The 26,169-nt window shown below is 36.4% G+C and overlaps 1 protein-coding gene across 1 annotated transcript in view; it reads left to right on the top strand.

Annotated features, from left to right (window-relative positions):
* The window catches only part of LOC123235890 (galactocerebrosidase-like), a 126,524-nt gene that overhangs the window by 94,799 nt on the left and 5,556 nt on the right, over nt 1-26,169 (top strand). Inside the window, exons 15-16 of the mRNA XM_044662120.1 lie at nt 12,915-13,078; nt 22,070-22,146. Coding sequence (XP_044518055.1) covers nt 12,915-13,078; nt 22,070-22,146 — 241 coding nt within the window. The remainder of the gene's footprint in view (nt 1-12,914; nt 13,079-22,069; nt 22,147-26,169) is intronic.

The following is a 26,169-nucleotide window of genomic DNA, read 5'->3' as shown; positions in this document are numbered from 1 at the left end:
AATGGGTAGCAGGAATCCCTGTCTAATACTCAGTGGATGACAATCTTCTGCCCTTGGCCAAAGCAAGAGTGGAAATTCTCTCTAATCTAGATGGTTTCTATATATTATTTAATTCTAGGCTAAGTAATCAAACAAGTCTTTAGGATAGATCAGGATTGACAGGTTCACTGCTGGCTTGGAATAGTCACCTTCAGGATGAACCCTCCAGGTAGATTCCTATTTCAACTGAGTCCACACAGATGTACATGTTTAGGAATTCAGGAACAGATACAGGAATATAAATGATCTTCAACAAGAATCACTTTTGCTCAGGTGTTGTTGGAATAGTACAGGAGAAAGGTTTAGAGCTGTTTCTCCTCTGAGAGTCTAAGACCAAACTCCTTCGCCTTCCAACGGTTCCTTCTCAGAAAACTGTTGGCTCTCAGAATCCTTTTCTCACCAACATTCCATGCTTCTCTTCCTGATTTTTCCTGTTCCTGCATATTGCTTGCATCTTTAGCAAATCCATCTTCTCAGTTGTCCCCTTTCATGAATCTTACCAAAGTCGGTTTTTGTGAACCTTAATATTTACCTTTAATCTACTCTTATTCTATTAATGAATTCCCAAAATAAAAAACTCCCTCTACTCCATGCTATTCTATTCCTATTTAACTATCTGTAGTCTAGAGTATTCCTCAGGAAAGATATAGGTTGGGGATCGGGGTTTACGTAGTAACTACAGAAAGCAAAATGCAATTGTTGGGACTTAAACATAAGAACATAAAAAATAATCAACAAATACTGTTAACTGTTCTTACAATTCTAGACTAATACAAAAACTTCTCTCTCATTGCCTATCAGCATGCTAAAGTAACACTTAACTATAATTCTTCCATTAACACAATTTTTGCCTTGACGTTCACAAGAAATTTCACCAAGGAACTTTTCTGCAAATGCAGTTTAAACTCTATTAACAAATGTAATAACCTATGAATTGTCTGTAGTAACTCTTAATCTTACAGCTAAACTATTACAATAACATTATAACTAACATCCCTATGCTATTTTATACATGGTCTGTCTTTTATTTATTTATGCTACCATATGTACAAGCTATTTAGATATAATTACAAACCTATGATACAAGTATTTCTAATATCTACAGAGAATATGTACAATCTATACAATGATTATGTCGTACCACCTATTCCCTGATATTAATCAAACAGAAAAATCTATTGATCTTCCTATCTGATTAAGTCCTTATGGATCTAACTGTTTATATATTTATTAGTATTCCAACAAAAGACTCCTGTTTATCTACACGAGGTCATTAAATATATTATTTTGTGAATTGTGTAGTCTATTTTTATGTTGTATTGCATGTGATACTTATATCTCCTCTTCAGAATTCCTCTTCTTGTACTTACCTGATGATCTCTTCTGTCTTCCCTATTGCATGTCCTATCATGTGAATATGTTATGTTTTTGATTTTCAGAACACTTTATCTTACATATGCCCCAGCTATCATCTGTCCTCTTCTATTTACAATATTCACAATGTTCAGTGAGTTTTGCTGTCCATGTCAGCTTTGCAAGTTTCCTCTGTCTGTTCTTGCTTTTTTTGTTCATGCTTTTCCTCTGGGCTGTCAATTCTTTTCTTTTCTTCACACTTTTCTTCTGCAGTCCTTTGTCCCCTACTGAGCTTTTTGCCTGTTGTCATACTTGACAGAAGCTTTTTCTTCTTCTGGAACTGTTTTAGGAGCTTGTATTTCATTATGATCTAATTCTTTTGCTTCTGTTTGATTTGCATTCTCAGCACTTTCTTTCTCATGACCACATTTGCACTATGATTTTCTCTATTAGTGTAAGGTTTTTTTATCTTTACCTGAGATCAGTGAATCCATGAATGTTTTCCTGATACTTTCACTGAACTCAGTGTTGTTAACAGAACTTTGAATGACCCATCCCATTTATTTTCAGTAGCAGTTTTCCTATTAAAATTCCTCACATAGACTTTATCTCCTGGTGTTATGTTGGTAAAGAGAAATCCAATGGTGTTGTTGGATTAAGCCTATCTCATGTATCTCTTTTATCCTGGTTTGCAATGCTTTTATGTATTTTGACAGTTGGCAATCCCCTCCTAGCATCGAAATATAGCTAGGTTTATATATTTTGCCTTGCCAAATTGGATGACCATATGGCATCTCAAATGGAGAAATATATAAGTCCCCACTCAGACAAGTTCATAGATGTAAAAGAACTAGAGGTAGTACCTCAGTCCATTTCAAGTGAGTCTCTGAACTGGTCTTCCCAATGAGAGTTTTGACCTCTCTGTTCAGTCTCTTGACTTGACCCAAACTTTTTGAGTGATAAGTGTTATAAAATATAGGAGAGGGTAAACTGGATACTACCACTTTTAATTGAGTGACAATAGTGGTAGTTCAGATATGTGGCTAGTGCAAGATCACCTGAGTCTTGCCACCTAGCTAGATGTTGTAACAACTCCCTCCTTTATAACAGTGCCCAGGCAGGATCCTACAGGTCAGTAGATGGGTATCCCTTTCAGGTAGCACCTGGGGTTGATTAATGGTGGATATTAGGCTCTATTAGCCATGGACATGTTTATCTGACTGCGTTTGCTCCCTTCCCAGAGAAGTGATGAAACAACCACTCCAGGAAGGTACTTAAAGAGTTTTATATATATTTGGCAAGGAAGGAATGTATAGGAAATGGGAAGAGGAATAGGAAACCCTAAGCTAATCTTTGATAATATTAATCCCTCAGGATTGTAGGCAGGTGAGTGATTCTGGCTTGTTCTAGCTCCTCTGGCTCAGCCTGGCCACAGCCAAACCAGAGCAAGCAAGCTGTTGTATGATGTGTCTCAGCTTCTTCTTTTTGCCAGATGTTATGCCTTTCAAAGCCTTTAGGAACCACCCTTTCCACCCTCTTCTTCTTCTCCTTCCCACTTCCCGGATCCCTCCCGGGCCCTGAGATACCTAGATACCTAAGGATGGTTTGAATACCTAAATATCTAGGGGACAGAAGAATAAGAAGATTCATGGTCTGGATACAGGTTGGCAAATGTCAGTGAAGTTCAGACAAGTTTGAGCCAAGCAAGCCTCAGATCCCAATAGACCAGGGTCTACAGATCCCAGGTCCAAAGGAAAGGGAAAAGACCCCCCTGTCAAGGGCTGCCAGGGTATTTATACCCCCATGGCCAACTGCTTTCTCCCCTGTCCTCATGGCCTCTGGGAACATTCTGAGGTCCAGCGGTCTTCACCTGTCAATCAACGGTGGGATGCTTAGCTTCCAGAGTTTCAATATAACATAAGGCATATGAAAACTGACTTTGATTCCCAAATTTTCATAAACTTTCTCAAGCACAGGTTCTGAGAAATGAGATCCACAGTCTGAATCCAATCTGGATGGAATTCCAAACCAAGGAATGATCTCCTTCAATAACATTTTCACTACAAATGCTGCGGTGTTTTTCTTTGCTGGAAACACTTCTGGCCATCTTGTCAGATTGTCTACTATCGCTAGGCAATATTTAAACCCTTTATCTCTTGGCATATTTATGTAATCTATTTTTATGCATTCAAATAGAGTGTAAGCTAGTGGTCGACTCCTAAGACCTTTCTTTATAAACACTTCTTGATTAAACTTCATACAAAAGCTACATTTGTCACAGACTTTGATTGCAATTGATGATATTCCAGGAGCCAACCAAAATCTTTGAACTCTATCAAACTCAGATTGAGTAACATAATGTCCTTTTTCATGTATTGCATTGCATACATGATAGAAGAACTTTCTAGGCAAGATGGATATGCCTAATTTAGAAAAACATATTCTTCCTCTTTCCTTTGCCCCAAAGTACTTTTTCCATGTCTGAATTTCCAAATCATCATAGGCACTTGTTAGATATGCCTCTTCAATGACTGAAAGATTCAGCACATGTATTGGATTTTTCCTAGCGGTGAACTTTGCTGTAATGTCTGCCCTACAGTTTCCTTGGGACACAAAGTCTGTTTCAAAGCTGTAAGCTTGACAGTGAATTACTGCAACCTCTTTAGGCAGTTGTATTGCTTCCAGACGTTCAGCTATGATTTTGGCATATGCTATTTCTTTGCCTGCACTGGTCAAGGACTCTTGATTCCTCCATATCTCCCCAGTTGCATGTATTACTGAGAAAGCCTATCTGGAATCAGTGTAAATATTTACCCTTTTGTCCTTACCTAGTTTACAGGCTTGAACTAAGGCTGTGAGCTTGACTCCTTGAGAGCTCATGTCATTGGTCAATGATCCAAACCAGTGTTTCTGTTTGTGTTACCACCACTGCCCCCATAAATCTTTCCCCTCCAACTATGTAACTGGATCCATTTGTAAAAATCTCCAAGTCTGAATTTATTAATGTAATGTCTTTCAAATTCATCCTCGTTCTTTGTACTAATATGATTGTTTCCTCACAGTTATGGATTGGTTCTCCCTTGAATGGTAAATCTCAGAGGATAGTTGCTGGATTTAATACATTGCATCTTTTTAAAGTGATGTTCTCATTACTCAGCAATCCAATTTTATATTGGGAAAGCCTGTGCTGGGTGAAAGCTTGCAGATTGCTTTTTAAGATTGCTTCCAGCTGGTGGGCTGAATAAACACTCAGTTTGGATCCCAGCACTAGATCTGTTGAATTCTAGATCATTAGTGCTGTTGCCATGACTGCTCTTAAACATGGAACCATCCCTTTTGCCACATTATCCAATCGTGCACTATAATATGCCAATGGTCTGAAATTTGATCCTAAAGTTTGCACTAGGACTCCTGATGGATAACCCTTGTGTTTCATGGACAAAGATATGGAATTCTTTGTCATAATCGGGGATTCCCAAAGTAGGGACTGTTATTATCAAGTCTTTTCACTTAGCTAGTGTCTGCAGATGTTAAGCAGTGAGTCTCTGAGGTTCTGTCACTTCCTTTCTTGTAAGGTCTGTGAGACATTTGGTTATTTGACTATGACTCCTAGAATTGCTCTAAGTTGTTTTTTGGTTTTTGGCACACTTAGCTTTTGGATATCAGCAACCCTTTTCTTAGATATCTGCCTTGTCCCTGTCTCCAAAATGAAACCCAGGTATTCTACTTTTGATGTACACCATTGCAATTTTGATTTCTACAATTTGTGACCCCTTTTGTAAATTTAACAGAGAAGCTTAGTACTATCTCTGAGATAAACTTTCTGTGTGGGGCTTGAGAGCAATATATCATCCACAAAGTGGACAATGGTGCTTTCTTTAAACACAATGGATTTTAGATCTTGCTTCAAAATTTGGCAAAAGACATTCACAGACTCACACCAGTCTTGAGGCTGATACCGACAGGTGAGCTGGGTACCTTCTGTTATAAAAATAAAGGAGGATATCTCCTCCTCCTACTATTATTACTACTAGGCTAGTTATTATAGTTGTTATTAATCTGGGAAGCTGTGTTTGGATTCCCTTGATGGCTGGTGCAGGGACACCCGAGCTCTGTCACTCAGCTGGGTGTTATAATAACTGCCCTTCTTTATAATAGTGCCCAGGAAGGATCCCTAAAGGTCAGTGGATGGGTAACCCTTTCAGGTCCCACATGGGGTTGATTGATTATTACTTTTGGGCTCCATTAGCCTTGGATAACATTCATCTGACTGCATTGCTCCTTCCCCAGAGTTGTGATGGAATAACTACTCCAGGAAGGTACTTAATAATTTTTATCTATGTTGTTAATAAGGGAAAGGAATGATCAGAAATGGATTGGATATAGGAGACCCTGTGACTAAGGCTATGACACTAATCCCTCAGGACTGTAGGCTGTTCGGTAATGCTGGAGCTCTTGTTCTTCACCTCCTCTGGCTCAGCTTGGCTACAGCAAACCAGAGTAAGCAATCTGCTTGGTTGGTGCAGATATTGATGATCCCTCTCAGCTTCTTACTGCCAGTTGTTATGCCAATTCTACAGCCTTCAGGAAATACCTCCCTTACCACCCTCTGCTTCTTCTCCTGCCCACTTACTGGTTCCCCCGCTGGGCCCGGGATACCTAAATATCTAGAGATAGTTTATATCTAGGGAATTCAGAGAGAACCAGAGGATCCATGGTCAGACCCACAGGTCAATGTTCAAGATCAGATTGATGTTTTAGTCAAGGATTTCAGGCAGGGCTCCAAAACCAAAAGCCAAAGCAAATCCAAAGCCAAAAGCCAAAGCAACAGCCCAAAAGCCAAAGGGTCCCTCTCAGAAGTCTGTCAGGGTATTTATACCCTCTGGTCAAGTACCTTTCCTCTTGTCCTCACGGCATCTGGGAACATTCTGATGTCTCCAACTGTCTTCACCTGTCAATCAAGGTGAGACTCTCAACTTCCCAGAGTTTGAATATGACACTTCCCAGGTAAATGCAAAGATATTTTGGCTCTCTTCATCAATATGTATTGAGAATATGCAGAAGAGAGTTTTATCACTGTATAAAATCTAGCTTTACTTGGAATTTCTGCTAAAATGCTTGTGGAATTTGGGATTACAGGGTGAGATTTGATCACAAAATCGTTTAAAGCTCTTAAATCTTGAATGAATCACCATTGTGTGTTTCCTTGGGCATCGAGTTTTGCTTTTTTGATTGGCATAATGGATGTATTATACTCAGATACTGTTGGATGGATTTTAGGATTGTATCAAAAATTCCTTTTGTGGAATTAAAGGTCAAGTACTGTCTTTGTACTCTATCTGGATGGCATTGGTAAGAGGCAAAAGCAGCTTTTATAGTTTGGAGAGGTAATACAGCTCTGAACTTTGCTTATTGAATTGAGTCAAGTGTTGTCTTCTTTACCTATTGCAATATTAAATCAGAGAGATATAGTGTTAAGAGTGAGGAAATAGAAGTAAAACTCTGACACTGCCATTTGCTCTTCTTGGGTCATCAACATCTCCAGGGGAAATAGATATTCATATCTCATCCTTCCTGGGCTTTAAGCTCTTTTAGCACCTTTGTTACTACTGCCTAGTACTATGCCTTACATTAATAACAAATCCATCAGTCAATCAGTCAGTCAGCCAACTGCAATTTATTATGTACTTATTATGTACCAAGTACTGGGAATAAGTAGGCAGTTGAAATAAGTTAGACATTATGCCAACAAAAAATATGATATTGTTTATTCATCCAATATGATATAAAGTTCTAAAACAGTGAATTTAAAGCTCTTCTCGGGTTGGGAAAGGAATTCAATTTGAGGCTACCAATTTGTTCCAAAGATGTAAGCTCTTTTATTTTTTTTTAATTAAAAAACATTTTTTTAAAACTCTAACTTTCATTCTTAGAATCAATACTAGGGTATTAGTTCTAAGGCAGTGATGGCAAACTATAGTCTATAGTCCATGGACCAGATGTGGCCCCCTGATATGTTCTATCCAGCTACGAGATATTATTCCTAACCTGATGAATACAATGAGCAGGATACAGTACAATGAAACTTTGAAAGAGTTGCCTTAGAAACAGACTGACAGATGAGCATTTCCCTTCCTTTGGCCCCCTCTTTAAAAAGTTTTCCCATCACTGTTCTAAGGCATAAAAATGGTAAGGGCTATGCAATAGGAGTTAAGTGACTTGCTCAGGATCACACAGCTAAGAAGTGTCTGAGGCCAGATTTGAACTTAGGACCTCCTGTCCATAGACCTGGCTCTCAGTCCACTGACCCACCCAGTTTCCCCCTATAAGCTCTTTTAATAAAGAGTTTACTGCATAGCCTTACACTTATTTTTTCCTTTCAATTTAATAAATATTTAGTGAACATAAACTTTGTGAAGCAGGTTCATTGGATCAAGGACTATGCCTGGAGTCAGGAAAACCAGTTAGCCAGGGTTGTTGTGGGGATCAAATGAGTTAATAATAAAGTATGTTCCAAAAATTGGAATGTAATTTTAAGGAAATAAAGCTTATTTATTAATTATCATTTAAGCTAATAAAGCTTAAGGCTGCCTTCCAACTTTTGAAACATGGTTCAGTTTTAGTGCTTTCCTTTGTAAATGCTAGCCACTGCTGATGAATGGACTGACTAGGTTAATCCTTGGATGACATACAATGCATCCCTGTACTTGAAGCATTTCCAGGTCAGGTAGACCCTCCTGGAGCTTGAGGTCTGACTGCTGTTACTTCTGAGAATCCAGAGTCATCTTCACACCAGAATGACATGTCAGAGTTAAACTTTGGTATTATTGAATCAACTGTTTCTTCATGTTAGATTGATAGCACATTAAATATTTCCTGTCTCAGGCATCAAAGGAGTGTATTTTAGCCATGGAGTACACTGCAGAAATACATAAAGGCAGAAGGAAGCAGAATGAGATAAGGAAATTTGTTTGCCATGTAGAATATATAAAGGGAAGTAACAGGAAATCAGATTGGAAGTGTGGAAGGCTCAATGGGGCCTTAAATGGCAGGCTAAGAAACTTGTTACCTTCTAGGCAATATAGAATTAATGAAGATTTCTAAGGACAGGAATTCCATAGTCAGATGTGGCTAGAAACATCTATAAAGATATATTGGAAAAAGAAATTGAATACTAAGGCCAGTTAAGAGGCTCTTAGAGTAGTCTAGGCAAGTGCTTAGGACACTTCTTATCCAGCTTCTTCTGTTTTATATGTGAGGGAACTAAGAACCATAGAGGTTAGATAAATTGTTGAAGACCACACAATCTCAATGACCAAGAGGTTGAATTTTAAAGACCTTTTCAGTTCTAACATTCTTTAATCTATATCCTAATATCTATATATATATATAGTGAAATCTGAAAGCACAAATTATAATTTAATCCTCCTACATAACCTTCCTGCCTTGAGTTTCTCCTACTTCTAGTTTAATCATCATCATCCTATTGTTCTTTCTAAAATATTACTTTTACTTTATCTCTTTCCTGCTAAGGAACCCACAATGGCTCTTCATTACCAACCATATCAAGTCTTTTTTTTTTCTTTCTTTCTTTCTTTCTTTTTTTTTTTTTTTTTTGTTCTTGGCTTTCAAAACTGTCTATGAGATGGTCCCTTGCCTGAATTCCCTCAACTTGCCAGCTGCCCCCTAGTCACACAGGTCTGTCTTCTACATAGGCCATTACTCTTTTATATCTGTGTTTTTGTCCCTACCATTGTCCTTGCTTTGAGTACCATTACTATTTCTCTCTCATTATGCAAATAGTTTACCTGTCAAGATGAGGGTTACATAACATTTCTTCCATGAAATATTTCCCAAACTTGATCCCACATTAATTTCTTCCCAGTTCAATAATCTGTCTAGTAAACATTTCAGGTGACAAAATTTTTGAGGAATGGCTGAGGCACTATGTTACATTTATGTATACCTCATTGATATCAAATAATTGGTTCTCAGTAAGTAACTATTGGTTTGATTAAGTTAGATTACAGTTTATTGAAGGGCATATAACATATTTCTGCCTTGCAAATGTCGCCCATTTGGTAAGCTTTCAAAAAGTGTCATGTACCTCTGATGAACAAGAATTTCTACCAGTGGTTGGATGTGATAGCATACATCATTAATCCCTCCTAATGGAGAGACAAAGGCTTATGGAACTCTCAAGCTTGAGTATTCTGAATTATGTGGGCTTAAAGCCAATTGGGTATGTACCCCAAGTCCAAGACCAATATGGTGAGTCTGTGGGAGTGGAGGCCATCAGACTGCCTGTGGAGGTTGGAAATTGAGTGGATCAAGGTTCCTGTGCCAAACAGAGTGAATATAGACTTGTCAGTAGCCCCTCTACCTTGTAAGGAGGGGAAAAAGGGTTTTTGGTCAAATATGTTGGTCACCAGAGGATTGAACAATTATCAATCCTCGATTAAGAATAATCTCAAGTCAAAATTGACTTTCATGAAAGTTTATTTACAATTGAGAAGAGGGAGAGGAAATAAGGAAATAAGAATCTAACACAGTAGGTAACTTACTATGATCCTCTAATTAATCCAGGTAGATCTAATTAACCCTCAGCCAAGAGTCAGAGGGCCAGAGGCCTGCAGGTGAATGAAGCTTTAATTCACAGAGTCTATTAAAGGGAAATTCCTTAAGAGAAGTTCAGGAAGATTCAGTCTTTAAAATCACCATGTGGAATTCAAAAGAAGATATTGAAAGCAATCTCACCAAGGTCTCAGTGTTCTAGCTAGCACTCCTCCATGGACCAGAAGAGCTCCTTCAGCAGCAGCCCTCTTCACCAGAAGCTCCCAGCTGACTGAGGACTTTCTCCTTTTAAAGGGGTTACTTATGCATCACTTCCTGTGCTTCCCTCCTAATTTGCGTGTCCAATCACAATAGACACTTCTCATAGGATGGCCTAGGGGGCACTCAGTTGATTCTGATTCATCACCCACTCTAGCACACGTGGGTTACAGACCTCCCAATATTGGAGGTGCTCTCACCTTTGGTGATTAAATCTAAAGATGGGCAGAGTAGACTTAATCTAATTATCACAACCTCTAACCTGGTCAAGATAGGAAACTCACTGTCCTGAGGTAAGGGAAAAAAAATTATTTTCTACCTATTAGGAAGAAATATTTATTTTTATTGCTTATTCTCTAAGGGCAGCATTAGGCTGGTAAAAATAAATAAAGGCTAATTTAAAAATGTTATGATTTAGAAGGAACTTTCCAGTGCTTATTTGCAGTTCTACTTAAGTAAATCAAACCTTATTTTCTAGAAAAGTACAGAAATAGTACCAACAATTGTAAAATTACTTCAGTTTGCAGAAGACTAGCCCTTCTTCTTGTTTAGTTTTCATGGAGTGCAAACAGAGTAATTTTAAGACTGAGGAACTTTAACTGAAGCTGTGTAAAACTTTCCATCTTGTTAGCAAGCATTGATTGTAATCAATTGGCAACCAGAAAAATTGCCTTTCATGGCATGTATCTGAACCCTGCATCTTGAGTATCACATTTGCTTAGTTTATCGTACATACATACATACATATATACACATATATATGTATATATATATATATACACATATATACATATATATTTTTTTTATTTTGCTTTTTTCAGCACTACAGGGCAATTATAGCAGTGGAAGATTGAACTGCGCACTCTTCTATTTCATCCATTATCTATAAAATTTCCTAATGAGCACTGAATCCAAAATCACTTATTGTAGATTGTGATATGTGAAGCAGAAAAAAAAATGTAAGATCTCTCCATTTAAATGGAAAGATGAGTTTAATGTACTATCTATGTTACTTGTAGTCCTTTTAAACATTATCTGAGTAGCAGGAATGAGGTAGGGAGTTTGGAGTGTATAGTTGATTAAATATGGTCTCTGCCCAGTAGGTTTACAGGTTAGATTAACGAAGAAAATTTGTATACTTATGGATACACTTGTAACTGTGAAAACTAGGATTGTTTTTATTCTGGAGTTGTAGAAAGCCATCATTTTTTTTATAAAGCTATAAGAATCCTAGAGTTTACCTAGTTGAATTTCTTTGTTTTACAAATGAGGAAACTAGGACATTCCCCAATTAGTCATTATAATGTTGAGGTGATTTTCTTAATTGCAATTTCCATTTCAGATGCCTCCTTTGTTTCATTTCCCTCTAAATAAAGTAATCATTCCAGTGTATGAATAATAATTATTCCAGGGCTAATACCCACCTACCCATTGTGTCTGGGAAATGATGGGATCTTAATAAATTCCTGTCTTTTGGTCAAAGATCATCAGTAAAAAGATTCTTAGAGCTAATGAAAACCCCTACTTAATTCTAGTGTCTACTTTACTTCTTGCCAACCCTACTCAAAATTTCATTTCAAAGATGTCATTTGTTTGCCTCTAACCTCACAGTTTGAAGGAAATGCTAGTCATTATGTATTATGTATATGAATTAGTTTCAGAGATAATATAATTTATTTTTTGGCCATTCTTTGCACAGAATTGAATAAAATGATTGCAAACACACAGTTATTACTAGACAGCACAAAATAAATTAGAGAGAGTTAATTATGAAAGCTATGATTATTTAAGATTGCTTAAAATTTTATTATCTTCTTAAGATTAAGCTTCATTGATGATTTTTTTAATCTTTGATAACATTTCTGGAGCTACTTCTCCCCTCCAATTTCCACCTTCCACCTCAAATCAAAATTGAAATGATGTTCAGTTTGACTTCCTCTTAGTTTTTATCATTTAAAATTTTATTCTTGAAGCATTAGTGATTAGTTTCATAGTTATATTGTTTTTAAGGAGGAAAGAGAAAGGAAGCCAGTCAGCATTTATACAGTGTCTACTATGTGCCAGGCACTGCGCTCAGTGCTTTGCAATTATTATCTCATTTGATCCTCACAATAACCCTGAAAGTTAGGTATTATTATTTTCATTTTACAGTTGAGGGAACTGAGGCAAACAACAGCAAAATGGCTTGCCCAGAGTCACATAGAGAGTGAGCATCTGAGAATAGATTAGAACCCTGGTCTTCTTGACTCTGGGCCCAGCCTTCTACCTACTGTGCCACCTAGCTGGCCATGTAGGCTGTGATGTCATGTTAGCTACCAATCAAAACTTTGTTTCAGGGGAATGCCCTGACCAAAGAATTCTTTATCACTTAAATCTTTGTCTACCTTAGTTTCCTTTGCCTGTAAAAATCAAAGGAATCAAAGAACCAATCTCAAGGTTGCTGTCAGGGTGTAAGAAGATAGTCATATAGATGTGCTTACAAAATATTTTGCTTTTCTTGATGTATTATATTATTAATAGTGTTAAATATTAGTATTAGTAGTGCAATTAACTAGTAGATGGTATTAACTCCTAGAAAATGTCAGTTCTATTACATATAAGTAGAAAAGCAAGTGCTTAATTAATACATTTAATTCATATTTAGAAAAATATAACTTTAGTTGGAACTAATGAACAATTTTGTTCCTTAGGAAGGATGTAAAAATAAGTTGTGATGTCTTCATGGAGTCATCGATGACAGGTGGTATGTTCATTGCTGCAAGAGTAAATACGGGTAGGTCATTTTTTCGAAATGCCCAAGGAGTTTTCTTCTGGATTTTGGCAAATGGGACCTATGAAATTACAAGTGATCTCGGTAAGTAAATATTTATGTGTGACTTGATGAATAGCTATTTGTTGACTCCTGTTGCTTTTCAGTTGTTTCGGTCATATCTAAGACCGCCTGATCCCATCTGGGCTTTTCTTGGCAAAGATAATGGGGTGGTTAACCATTTCCTTCTCTAGCTCATTTTGCAGCTGAGGAAACTGAGATAAACAGGGCTATGTGACTTACCTAAAGTAAAGCTTTTAAGTGTCTGAGGGCAGATTTGAACTTGGGTCTTGCTGACTCCAGGCCCAGTGCCCTACACACTGCTCCACTGAGCTGCCCTGTTCATTGACTCCGTTTTGTATTCCTAAATACTGTGTATAGCTGTGGTGGGAAGGCATGGAAATGATTCTTCTACAAGTCAATTAGGCAGAAAAGAGGAGCATACATGAAAACTCGAAAAGATTGTGTTTCATTAATATAGACAGCAGTCTAGGCATTCAGCAAATAGAGGAACCATAGAGGAATTAAGTAGTTATATAAAACTTCATGGAGGAAGTGTGACTGGAGCGGGAAATTTACTAGGCTAGGAAAATTAGTGTATAGAGGAATTTTCCAAGAAATGGGAATAATAGCAGTGAATAGCCAGGAGTGGGATTGTTGATGGCTCAGGATAACAACTAAATGAGCTTGATTAATGTTGTTAAACTGTTGAATGGCTATTTGCCTTCTGTGGATCTGTACTAAATAAACTAGTCATTCAACAGTCTACACTGCCTGGATGTGTGACCCTGGACAAGTCACTTAACCCTCGTTGCCTTAGCCCTTACCGCCCTTCTGCCTGGGAACTGATACACAGTATGGATTCCAAGATGGAAGGTGAGGCTAAAAAAAAGCTTTTATAGCCTAGTTGCTAGAATGAAAACTCCTCCAGAGCAGAGATCATTTCTTTCCTTTTTTGGTCTTTGTATCCCCAGAAGTTAGCATAGTGCTTGGCCCATGGCAGGTTTTAAGTGAGTGTTTGCTGCCTCCTGTTTTTCCTATCTGTACTCCTCTTCCTCTACTGTCTGTCAACACAGCCCATTCTCCTATGTCCTCAGCTTTGCAGTGGCTGTCCCAGGCACCCACCATGAACTCCCTGACCTCTTGTGCTCTGAAAATGATGCATTCCCTTCAAAACTGGTTATTATTGCAAGAGCAACAGATAATGACAGCATCAGTATTGTCTGAACTGGGACCCTGTACACTGCTACTGCTGCTACTGCTGCTGCTGTTTCGGATGCTGCTACTACTGGTGCTGCTACTGCTGGTGCTGCTACTGCTGCTACTGCTGCTACTGTATTATCAGAAAAGTTAAGGTGTGTAAGTTTGCAGATGAATAGCAGAGTGCAGGATTCTGGAATCCTGAGGAGCTTCTGTTGGAGAGAGATAGTTAGCCTTAGGACTGTGGCTTTTCTTTCTGAGGGTTTGACCTGAGGAGTTTGGCTAGTTTCCCTATGGCATTTTACTGCCTTATCTTCCCATCCTACCTGATGATCCATTATCATGTAACCTTGTTGACTGTTTGACATCTGCTGAGTTCCTGTGCTGATCCTGTGACAACTGGCAGTTGATCATGAGACCTGGCCTAGATCCTCTGCATCTTGGTCCATCTTTGGGTCCTGTTAGACTTACACAGACCCCTTTCTTAATATCATCAAAGAGGGCTTTAGTGTTAGTTTAGCTGAGTATTTTGGGTTATTTTATTATAGAAATTATAGAAATTTTGGGTTATATAGAGAGGATAGGAGTAGAGTAGGAAAACCACTCAGAAGATATCTCTGTGAAGAGATATTTAGATCTGGGGACATGTAGGTAGTTATCATTAGAGAAAGTTTATCCATATCTCTTCTACCCTTTCCCTTGTTAATAAACCCAACTGTTATTTCATAATTTAGTGGTCTGTGTGTGTCATCTCAGTGTCTGGCTCTGCCTGCACTGGGCTTGGGTGGCCTTCCCAAAACAGTTTTATCTTCTGTTACTGGCCCTGATAAAATATTTAACCCATCCCCTAAAACCCACCAATATTTCAGTTGGTTGATCCAGAGGGATTGAACTTAGGGTTAGTTTTGGGTAAGGGTGAATCTTTGATTTTCAAGGCTGAGTTCAGTGTTTCTCAGAGACAGTTAAAGGAACTGAAAGCTTGTAGAACTTTGTGGAGCTGTCAGTCAACAGCAAGGAATCTGTCCAGTGCTGAAGTCTACCAGTTCAGCCATATAGACAGCTGTCAATCAAAACTAGCCCTGATTTCCTCTATCTAGTGCTGAAGTGGTGAATTAATGATTTTAAGTAGAGCATTACTTTACCATTGTGGCTTCTAATTTCACACAACCAATTTTTTATCAAGTATTATTTCCTTATTATTCCTGTATGGTTTTCAACATGGTACAATGAATAATGGAATTTGTATATGCTTTTTTTTATTTTTATTTTTATTTTTATTTTTATTTTTTTTAATTTTAAACCTTTAACTTCTGTGTATTGACTTATAGGTGGAAGAGTGGTAAGGGTAGGCAATGGGGGTCAAGTGACTTGCCCAGGGATCACACAGCTGGGAAGTGTCTGAGGCCGGATTTGAACCTAGGACCTCCCGTCTCTAGGCCTGTATATGCTTTTTTGATGTGGATACCATATCTGTTTTTGACAGTGATTCCTAGTTATTGTTACACATTACTTGGTTGGGAATTTCTAGAGCCATTGATGAGGTTGTCAATGTAGAATGCCTTTTCCTATTTACTGGATGTTTTCATGGGTTTTGTGATGTGTACAAATATTGATGGATTTTTATTATAACTCTATGTAAAATCAAGGGTGTTTTTACTTGGATATTTAGAGACTCAGATGAAACAAATGATGGTACTAATGCAAGCAAAAGTGGATATGATGGGAAAATATTTTAATGCAACTCTTGTAAATAACAATGTAAATGGCAAAAATATTGGTTTTGACTTTAAGAATGTTCATATGATTGGTGCTGAGAAATTAGCAGAGGGAAGTGATATAACAGCAAAGATTCCCAATAGGGTAGAAACGGAAACAGAGGCCTTAAATACAAATCCTGCTTCCCTGTTCCCTTTACGAGACCTGCCTTTTATTTCACCTGATAATGGGATTGTGCATCTGACGTCACGCAAGTAGTTCTTAGCTGCAGAATTAGATGCGATTAAATGGAGAACCCCATTTTTTGATGAACCTAACAAAGTAATCAGAGAGTTTAAATGAGCAGTGAAAATCTATGATCCGGACTATGCTGGTTTTTTCCTACTCATGGAAGAATTATTAACAAAAAGAGAAAGACAACAAATTATTGAGTAAACTAGTAATAACCCTCCTTTAACACCATGGCTAGAGCAGTATGAAGAATTGGATTTAAATTTAGTGCCCAGTTATAGAAATCTGAAACAAGCTAGGGAATCTATAATTAAGGTTATGAAAAGGAATTCCAGAAGACCAGATGCATGGTCAAAATTTGAAAGAATTAAACAAGATATTGGGGAGTTACTGGCAGCTTTTCTAGACAGATTGACAAATGTGTCAGAGATGCAATTGGGTTTTGATGCTCTTACTGAAGAGACAGTTGCTCATATAAAAAGATTATTTGTAAACAATGCTTGCTCTGTAGTTAGGAAATTTTTTAAGAACAGTTGTCCAGATTGGGAGATAATGAATTTGGAGGAATTAAAGAGGAAAGCTACTTATGTATTTGCAGCTCACAGGGATAAAGCTACTGATGATAAAGATTCCATTATTGAGGACTTAAAAACACAATTGCAAACAGAAAGGCAAAAGATAGTAACATCGAAGAAATAAAGGCAGTTGCTGCATTGAAATCAATGCAGCCTAGAAATAAATATGTTTCTAGGGAAAGGAGGTCTGAAACTCTTAGGTATTATTTATGCAATCATGTGGGACATTTTGTAAGAGAATGTTGCTATAGGGGACAATTCTCAAGGCAATTGACTAGAGGAAATGGGTATAATAATGGTTATAAACAGTAATGGATAGAGACAGAATTTTAATGGTTGAAATAACAACAATAGAAATCAATATCAAAGGGACAGCTGGGTGGCTCAGTGGATTGAGAGCCAGGCCCAGAGATGGGAGGTCCTGGGTTTAAATTTGGCCTCAGACATTTCCTAGTTGTGTGACCCTGAGAAAGTCACTTAACCCCCATTGCCTAGCCCTTGCCACTCTTCTGCCTTGGAACCAATACACAGTATTTATTCTAAGACAGAAGGTAAGGGTTCTAAAAAAAATCAATATCGAGGTCAGGTTAAGGGAAATGGGTATCCTAATGCATGTTGGCAAGGAACTCAAGCACCATATTTGCATATAAATAAAGATTGGGTTAAATCAGGAGAAAGACCAAAATATAGCCAGATGGTCCAGAAGGGAGATCAGAACAAAGGGGCATGTTCAATATGAAAGTGTACCCAGAATTCTCGTGTTGGGTGAATCAATGAAAAATGGATTTAAGGTTAATGGTATTGGATATAATGAGGATAATATAAATGAATCTGTAAATAATGTAATTAAATAAATGGAAAAGTAATTAATGTTAATGAATGTGAGGAAAAAGAAATTTGTGATGTAAAAATAGTTGAAAATTCTAATGATTGTGTAATAAGGGAAAATGATGAAGAATATAAGATGGATAAAGAAAATGTGATTGTAAATGTGAATAATGGAACTAAAGTAGATGTCAAGGGGACCAATGAGAGTTGTGTTAAATCAGAGGAATATGATAAAGATGTAAAATCCTGGAAAAATCATGCAATTTAATCAGATTTGTGTTTGGATGGACAGAAGATGACTGAGCTTTGTAATGATATTATTGTTAGCTCCAGTGTTGGAAACATTCCAACCACCAAATAACATGGAACCACATGTGTCTGTGACTATTGGAGACCAGATTTATGATCTTCTGGTTGATATGGGAGCGAGTAAATCAGTGTTGCAAAATCCTCCTGAAAACTGTAGAGCTGTTGGTACATGTAAGTAATAGGAGCTACAGGAAGACCTCAAAGAGTATCAAAATTACAACCAAAATGATTACTTTAGGTCCACTATCTGTGGAGTATGCATTTCTTTGTATGCCAGAATGCCCAATGAATCTCTTAGGAAGAGAATTATTCTGTAAACTGAGGGCTACAATCCACTGTCCTTCCACTGGAGATATTTCATTATATCTTCCAGAAGAATCTCTGAAAGCTTTTCTTAGATTCAGTGAGTACAGAGGGTGACTTAAGTTCAGTTTTTCCAGTACCTGAGGATATCCCTAAGGATCTCTGGTCAAAGTCTTCTACATATGTGAGTTTATTGAAATCAGCTACTCCCGTCAGGGTGAGGAGTAAGGGAGGACAGTTCCTTGTGTGCCTTAATATCCCTTGACTAAAAAAGCAATTGAGGCATAAGACCAATCATAGAATCCCTAATCTAACAAGAGATCATAATAACTTGCTTCTCAGAATTTAATACACCTATTCTTCCTATTAAAAAGTCAAAGTTGGATGAGAATGGCAGACCTGTGTATCATTTTATTTAAGATTTAAGGGCTGTTGGGGCAGCTGGGTAGGTCAGTGGATTGAGAGCCAGGCCTAGAGATGGGAGGTCCTAGATTCAAATCTGACCTCAGACACTTCCCAGCTGTGTGACCTTGGGCAAGTAACTTGACCCCCATTGCCTACCCTTACCACTCTTCCATCAAGGAACTAATACACAGAAGTTAAGGGTTTAAAAATATAAAAAAAAACAAAATAAAACAAAAAAGATTTAAGGGCTGTCAATTATTATGTGATCAAGACTCATCCTATTGTACCAAGTCCAGCTACTATAATTTCTTCCATCCCAAGCCAGGCAAGATATTTCACTGTGGTAGACTTATGCTCAGTTTTTTTTTTCTCAATTCCAATTCATGAGGATTCTCAAAAGATCTTTCCTTTTATGTGGGAAAAACATTGTGGACCTGGACTTGTCTACCTCAAGGGTTCAGAGATTTACCTATACAATTTTCATAAATTTTAAATAGAGATCTTAAAAGTATACAATTCAAAGAGAATAAATTGGTGCATTTTGTGGACAATATTCTTCTTGAGTCCCCAAATGCAAAAGTGTGTCTTAGAGATAGCAAGATTCTTTTGTTAGAATAAGTGTGGGCATAATATCTCCAAGGAAAAATTACAGTGGTTTCTGCATAGAGTGTAATATCTAGGTTTTGTGTTATCAGAGGGTTCAAGGAGTATCAAACAGAAAAGAATAGCTGATATCCAAAAAATGACTGCTCCAAAGACCAAAAAGCAGCTCAGAGCTATTCTTGGAACCATTCCATGAGTGTGTGGAAGTAGTGGATTTAGTGGAAATACCTAGGACGGATGTGAAAGACAGTCCTATTGGAAATCCAGACTTAGTGTTGCATTCAACAGTACATATTACTGCCATGGACTTTGGAGAAGAAGAAAGCTCTTCAGACAAGATAAGAAGATGGAAAATCTGAAGTTTTTGGTAGGTATATATGCATTTAACAGAAACAGAAACATAATATAACATAGCATAAATAACAATGCAATATAAACATATACATAAAAACATAAACATAAAATACATTGGTTCAAATAATGAATCAATGAATAGTTATTTGTTATAGGATTTAGTATATAACAGTGTCCATGTATGTAAATGGATACTGTTTAGATTTTAGATAGCTTAGAATAGTAGTAGTATAGGTAGACAGGGTTAGTTTTAGGAGATTTCATTAAGATAGCTGTAAGTTTTAAAATTAATATTCAATGCCTCCAAAGTATGATATTTATAAGGATTTATTACAATGCAGGAAAGAGTCCCAACTCACCCTGTAGTACACTACCTCTGGTGCCAAAGACCCCATGATCATGCCAAAACTCCCATTTCAATATAGGCCACGAAAACCAACAACCAATAGGAAAAGGCTTAAGGAATTATGGGTATGGTGAAAGGGAGTTTGGGTAATGTAGCTTCAGGGGGTACAAGGTTTTCCAACTTTACATAGGGCTGTAGTTAGATAGATTAGAGTTTAGGGTTGATAAGATAAGGTAGGGTACTGAAACACATTACAGCATACATTGTAACATACATTACAACTTACATTATATATTACATATTACATATCACACAAACATGTAAATAGATATTTAAATATGTGTAAATAGTGTGTATGATAGTTAGGGTTGACAAATTGTATTATAGTGCATGTATATGTATATAAATATATGTATATATGTAACCTGTATGTAAATATGGTGTGTATATATGTAAAAATGTGTATATAGGTAATATTTGATACTGATTAAGTTCTTTATGTAGGATAGTAGATGTAAAATTTCAGTTTTGTGCAATAAGAATAAGGTTTTCATTTAGAATAAGATTGTGTTGAATTTTCATCCAATTTTGAATGTATTTTGCATAAGTAACTTTTAATGAATTGGTTTAACTTTTTCATAAAAACTTATGCAATGTTGTGTTTATTGTATTTTTCAAAATTTTCTAAGTTTTATATTTTATGCATTGCAATAGTTTTGATAGGATTTTTTGCTGTATTCATTTATAAGAATCATCTTTATGATTTTAATATTTTGCATGAAGTTGTGTGTTTGTATTTCTATTTTGATGTTTTTTTCTTGTTTTATTTTTTATATGTTTGCTTTATTTTTTGAACTTTGTAACTCTTCATTGTATAATTTTTCCCTTTTCCTTTCCTTTGTTAAATCCTTAGAGTAAGGAAATGTTAAATAGGATAAGATAAGCGAGTATAGACTGTTTATTATTTTGGGGAAGAATTTTAGATTAGGTGGGATATAAGTCTGTTGGTGCACAAATGCCAAAACATTGTTTTCAACACTATTTTTGCTTTTTGCAAAGGGTAGAACTGTTATAGGAAACATTACGGTGTGTAAGTTTGCAGATGAATAGCAGAGTGCAGGATTCTGGAATCCTGGGGAGCTACTATTGGAGAGAGACAATTAGGCCTTAGGGCTGTGGCTTTTCTCTCTGAGGGTTTGACCTGAGGAGTTTGGCTAGTTTCCCTGTGGCATTTTACTGCCTTATCTTCCCATCCTACCTGATGATCCATTATNAGCAATGAAAACCCCTCAGATTTATTTTATAAAGAAAAACATCATAATAAAACTTGAGAATTACCAATGGGATACTTTACTAACTTAGATAAAATGAAAACAGCATTCATTTGTGAGGAAAGAGAAAGATCTAGAATCAAGAAAAATAATAGATAAAGGGTAGAAATAAAGGGGGCGTTTGTATATCTATAGCACAAGTTATGTTATCAAGCAGCAGCCAGCAAAATCATTTGGTATTTGTTAAAAGAAAGTTGATAAATGAGGCAAACTGACAAGGGAGAACCAGATTAATAAAAATAATAAATTTACTAACCTGATTAAGGAAAAGAATGGAAAACCACTTTCACAAACTTGAATTGACAGTTAACAGACAGGAAATAAAGATAATTTATATATATATAGATAGATATATGTAACTATATCTATCTATATATATATATACAATTAAAACCTAGAAAACTGAGAGTTCTAATGAATTTGGTAGACATCTTCAAAAGTATTAAAACCCCATATAATGTGCTTTTCATATACTTCATGCCCATCCATATTGCTTCTCAAACACTTAACTAGAGAAATTTTCTGATTTCCTTTGCATATCTAATGTAGTGCTTATATATTGAGTTGTTTCTCAATACATATTCCTTGAATGAATTGGGTAAATTTGATTATTCTCTCTACTAGAGAGTGTCAGCATCATGAAGGTGTTTGAAATATTTGTTAATATTTATATTAATTAAATTATATGTCTATAAATGAAGCTATATAATAATTTTATAAAGGATGATTTTTCAAAAGGCAAGGATTAAATGTTTTCTTAAGCTCCCACCTTGACTATTGTTTCTTTGATTTAGGTCAGAAAAAAATAATGTATGTGCTCTGTTTTTTTTTGCAGCAGCTACAAAGTTAATAAAGAGAGGAGATTATAACATCACGGTTGAAAGATGGCATACTCTCACTCTGGTTATTAGTGTAAGTAATACTGTTCAACATGCTCATAGCCAAAGCATTCTTTTATATACTAACAATAATAATAATAATAATAGTTAATGTTTATACAACACCTACCATGTGGTAGGCATTATTACTATGCTTTTTACAATTACGATCTCATTGGATCCTTACAAAGACCCAGGCAGGTAGGTTCTGTTTTTATCCCCATTTTACTGAAGAGGAAATTGAGGCAAGCAGGTTATCCAGGGTCACACAGCTAGTATATGAACTGAAGTTGGATTTGAACTCAGATCTTCTTGACTCCAGGGTTTCATCCATTGTGTCACCTAATTGCCAATAATACCTCTTTTATTACTTTGATTCATGACTTATTTTTGTCAGTGGAGAGTAACATTGCCACAAAGAAAAGGAAAAAGGTTAAGTTGCCTGTTTAGGTTGGATGCTCTACATTCATAAATCCTGTCCCCAGGATGGCAGAGAATAGCTTCTGGTTTATATGTGAATAATTTTACTGTTGATGTAACTTTTTAGTGGAAATTTTTTTTCAGATATTAAGGAACTTCTTGTTGAATTAAAAGTAACTAGGAGTTTAATTTTCCAGCTTATGTGAATTATAGCAGTGAAAAACCAGCACTGGGCAGATATTTCAAGTTCAGAAAAACTGGTTAGTTCAGAATCATTAATTTCTAAAAGAGAGGTAGCAAAGATTTGTGTTCTGAGCGCAAAGCTCGGGATTCTGGCACCCAGCTTTAGTGAGCATTTGTCTCCTTGTCTTATGTTTCGCTTAATGTCTGTGATCAGATGGCCATAAGATAAAAGAGCCTAAACAGTGTCTTAATTAGCAAACACTTGACTTGCCTAGTGGAGAGAGATTGTAGACAAAACAACACTATTTTAGAAAATAAACTCTTATAGAGAAGGATGACAGAAGATTATGGGTACTCTCACCTCATAAAACAGAAACAGCATATAGTAAAACCAATTTAAAGAAAGTTGGCAGGAAATGTGGAGTAATCTTGAGAGCTTTTAAAGATAAGTGGAAAAAGGAAAACAGAAGAACAATGCAAAAGATCTGCAGATTTTTTATTTATCTATTTTTTTCAACATCAAGGACAATAGAGACTTTGTACTAACATCATATTCCCAGATGTCCTTAAAGAGAAGATAAAAGAACAAAGACCAGAAATGCATCTGGAAGAATTACTAGATCAGTTGTACATAGAGGATATCCATGCTAGGAGTACACAATTGTGAAGGTAGGGAGGGATCAATATACAAAGAATCCAAAGAAGAGAAAGATAAAATGTTAGAGAAAACCTCATTGATAATATTACTCTTATTAGTACTTGAAAAGGTACAGTAACCACTGTTTACTCACCTTGATGCCTACTTTCCTATCTACTTCAGTTTTTATAAAAATCATCTACATAAAGGAACCAGTAAGCTTTCTCCATTCTAAAGTAGACCTCCTCTTTTTAATAAAATGATTGACTGGAAGAGTCAGAGAATATACAACTGCTCTTATTGTTTTTTTATTATAAAACCACATTTGATTCATTAGAGCAAAATTCTGTTTCAGGACATCCTTCTAACAAAATGTCTTCCATCCATGCTTAAAAATTGTAAAAGATACCTGGAAAAATAAAAGGGATAACTGGTCCTCCTGATCATAACTCCTGATCATAAATTTTCAGATAAGATATGAGGCAAAGAGATCTGTGCTCATGAGAGTCATTTGCCATTTAGTCCAGAGGACATTGAGGTCAGAGTCCTAGTTGAAGAAAGACTTAGCTAGGGTTGAGGTATTCCTATTTGTGGATGACATCTTGCCCGTTTTATTAAGCATTACAATATTTTAGTGCTTCCTGGAGGAAATTGGTAATCATTCAAAAAAGTTTGCTTTTACCCATTCACAAGGAAATTCCAGATTATGAAGAATAACCATTATCCAGATTATGGATTGGAAGTCAGATGGCTAATCTATAGTGCTTCTTCATCAATATGTATGTCTTGGAAAGACATTAAAAGTGATCTAGGATTAAGTGAGATTAGAATAGGATGAATTGCCTCCAGAGAATTTCTGAGCTCATTTGATAACCCTAAACTTTCCCTAGAAACAAAGGCTCATCTTTTCAATAAATAACAACATTCTTTTGGTGTTGTATAACTGTAAACTATGGACCACTACAGGTTCCAAGGAATTTAAATTGAGTATCCCTAAGAAGGCAATACAGAGACTCCTATGGGTTTGAACAGGCCACATTATGTGCCAAAGGACCTTGAAAGAAGAAATATAATAAGGGATGTTATCAGGTAAATAAATGTATGATTAAAATAGCAGATGGACCAGCCATATATTGTGAATGAGGGATAACAGCTCAAATTTACCATTCCTCTAGAAACGTTTTGGGAAGATATAGACAAGAGTCACATATATAAGCATTCATGAATTAGTTGTGTTTGGCAGCATTGCGCACAACTGAGTCAATGAGAGCATAGATCCAGGTGAGTATTTGCAGTTGTAAGAGTAGAAACAGAACTAGTTTCTTTTGAGTTTTAGTTCTTAGTGTTACACTGGCTGCTTTTATTTTGGGATTAATTGGTTTGGAACTTATATTTTATGGTATGGTACTGTATTTAATACCCAACATTTAAATAGTGTTTCAGAAGATACAAAGTGCTTTACATTTATCATGTCATTTAATTAAGTAGCATGATGGTTAAAACACTGGATTTGGAGCCAGAAAGAACTGAAATAAAATTCTATCTCAGACATTTATTGGCTATATGCCTTGGGGCAAGTTCACTTTCTTCACTACAAAATGAGGTTAATGGTAGTGACATATATTTGAACAAATTTTTGGGAGCATAAACTGTTAACTACTATATAATTCTATTTGCTTTTGTTATTATCCAATATTCTTTGATGAACAAGTCATGTTAGATTAATCCTTTTTCTGTTTTTGACCAAAAAAATTGTAAATACAGTATTAGAATATTGATCAGGAAAAATGTACTACACCTAGATGCTGTACCTATAATATACATTAATTTAAGGAGGACACTGGTCAGTCTCCCAGTGTCTTGTCCAAGAAGTCAGAGAGATAAAGACTAGGTGCTAATATAGTTAAGAGGACTTTGAATTAATTGAATGACCACCCCTAAAAGTGATAGTTATTGTGTCAGTGTTAACTTAGTGAGTATGTAAGTATATCCAAACTTTAAGGGCTATAGTTTTTTAAAACTCTGTTAGTAGTGATTTGGGTACTGTTATAGATGGCGTGTGTTTCCAAATTTGCAGAGGAAATGAACCTGGGAGGGATAGCTAGTACCTTAGGCAGTAGACTTAGTATATTTACAAAGATTGCATAGACAGATCTTTTAAGATTCAGATTAATAGAGGGAAATATAAATCATTATGCTTGCATTTAAAATTTCCTCATAAGTAAGAGATAGGGAAGTTATGCTTGGATAAATTTTATATGAAAAATACCTATGGGCTTTAGTGTACTATCACTCAGTCTAATATATAGTATGACATGAAGTACCTCTCAACCACCCCACTCCAAAAAGGCAGTATAGTCTTGGGCTATGTTAATAAAAGCATGTTATGAGCTAAGCTAAGATAACTGAGTACTGAGGTGGGCCCAGAAGACAGCTGATACAGTAGTTGGAGCAGCAGCAGCTTTAGGAGTGCTCAGCTCAGAGACAGTATTGGGAAAAGATTATGGAAGCCCTTTGTTGGCACTAGGTGTAGCTGTGCTGATTGGCATCTCTACTGCCCAGAATCAGTTCTAGGTTACATTTCAAGGGTAGAGAAGAGCAAAAGTACATGTGGCTGCAGAAGAGCAGAGGCCCTTCCTGGGGAAAGACCAGAAAGTAGATCAGGAAAGCAATGGCCACTCTTTTTCCAGGAATAATACATTTTGGAAGCTCTGAAAACTTGCAGACTCTCAGAACTAATTCTGAAAATATTAGCACAAAAAAGCTTGAAGGTAGGATAATGTCTCCCCACTTCCACTTTACCATAAAGTTTAATCA

Source organism: Gracilinanus agilis, chromosome 2 (assembly GCF_016433145.1).
Source record: "Gracilinanus agilis isolate LMUSP501 chromosome 2, AgileGrace, whole genome shotgun sequence".
NCBI lineage: Eukaryota > Metazoa > Chordata > Mammalia > Didelphimorphia > Didelphidae > Gracilinanus > Gracilinanus agilis.
The sequence above is the reverse complement of the archived record's forward strand: the minus strand, read 5'-3'. Positions and strand labels throughout refer to the sequence as shown.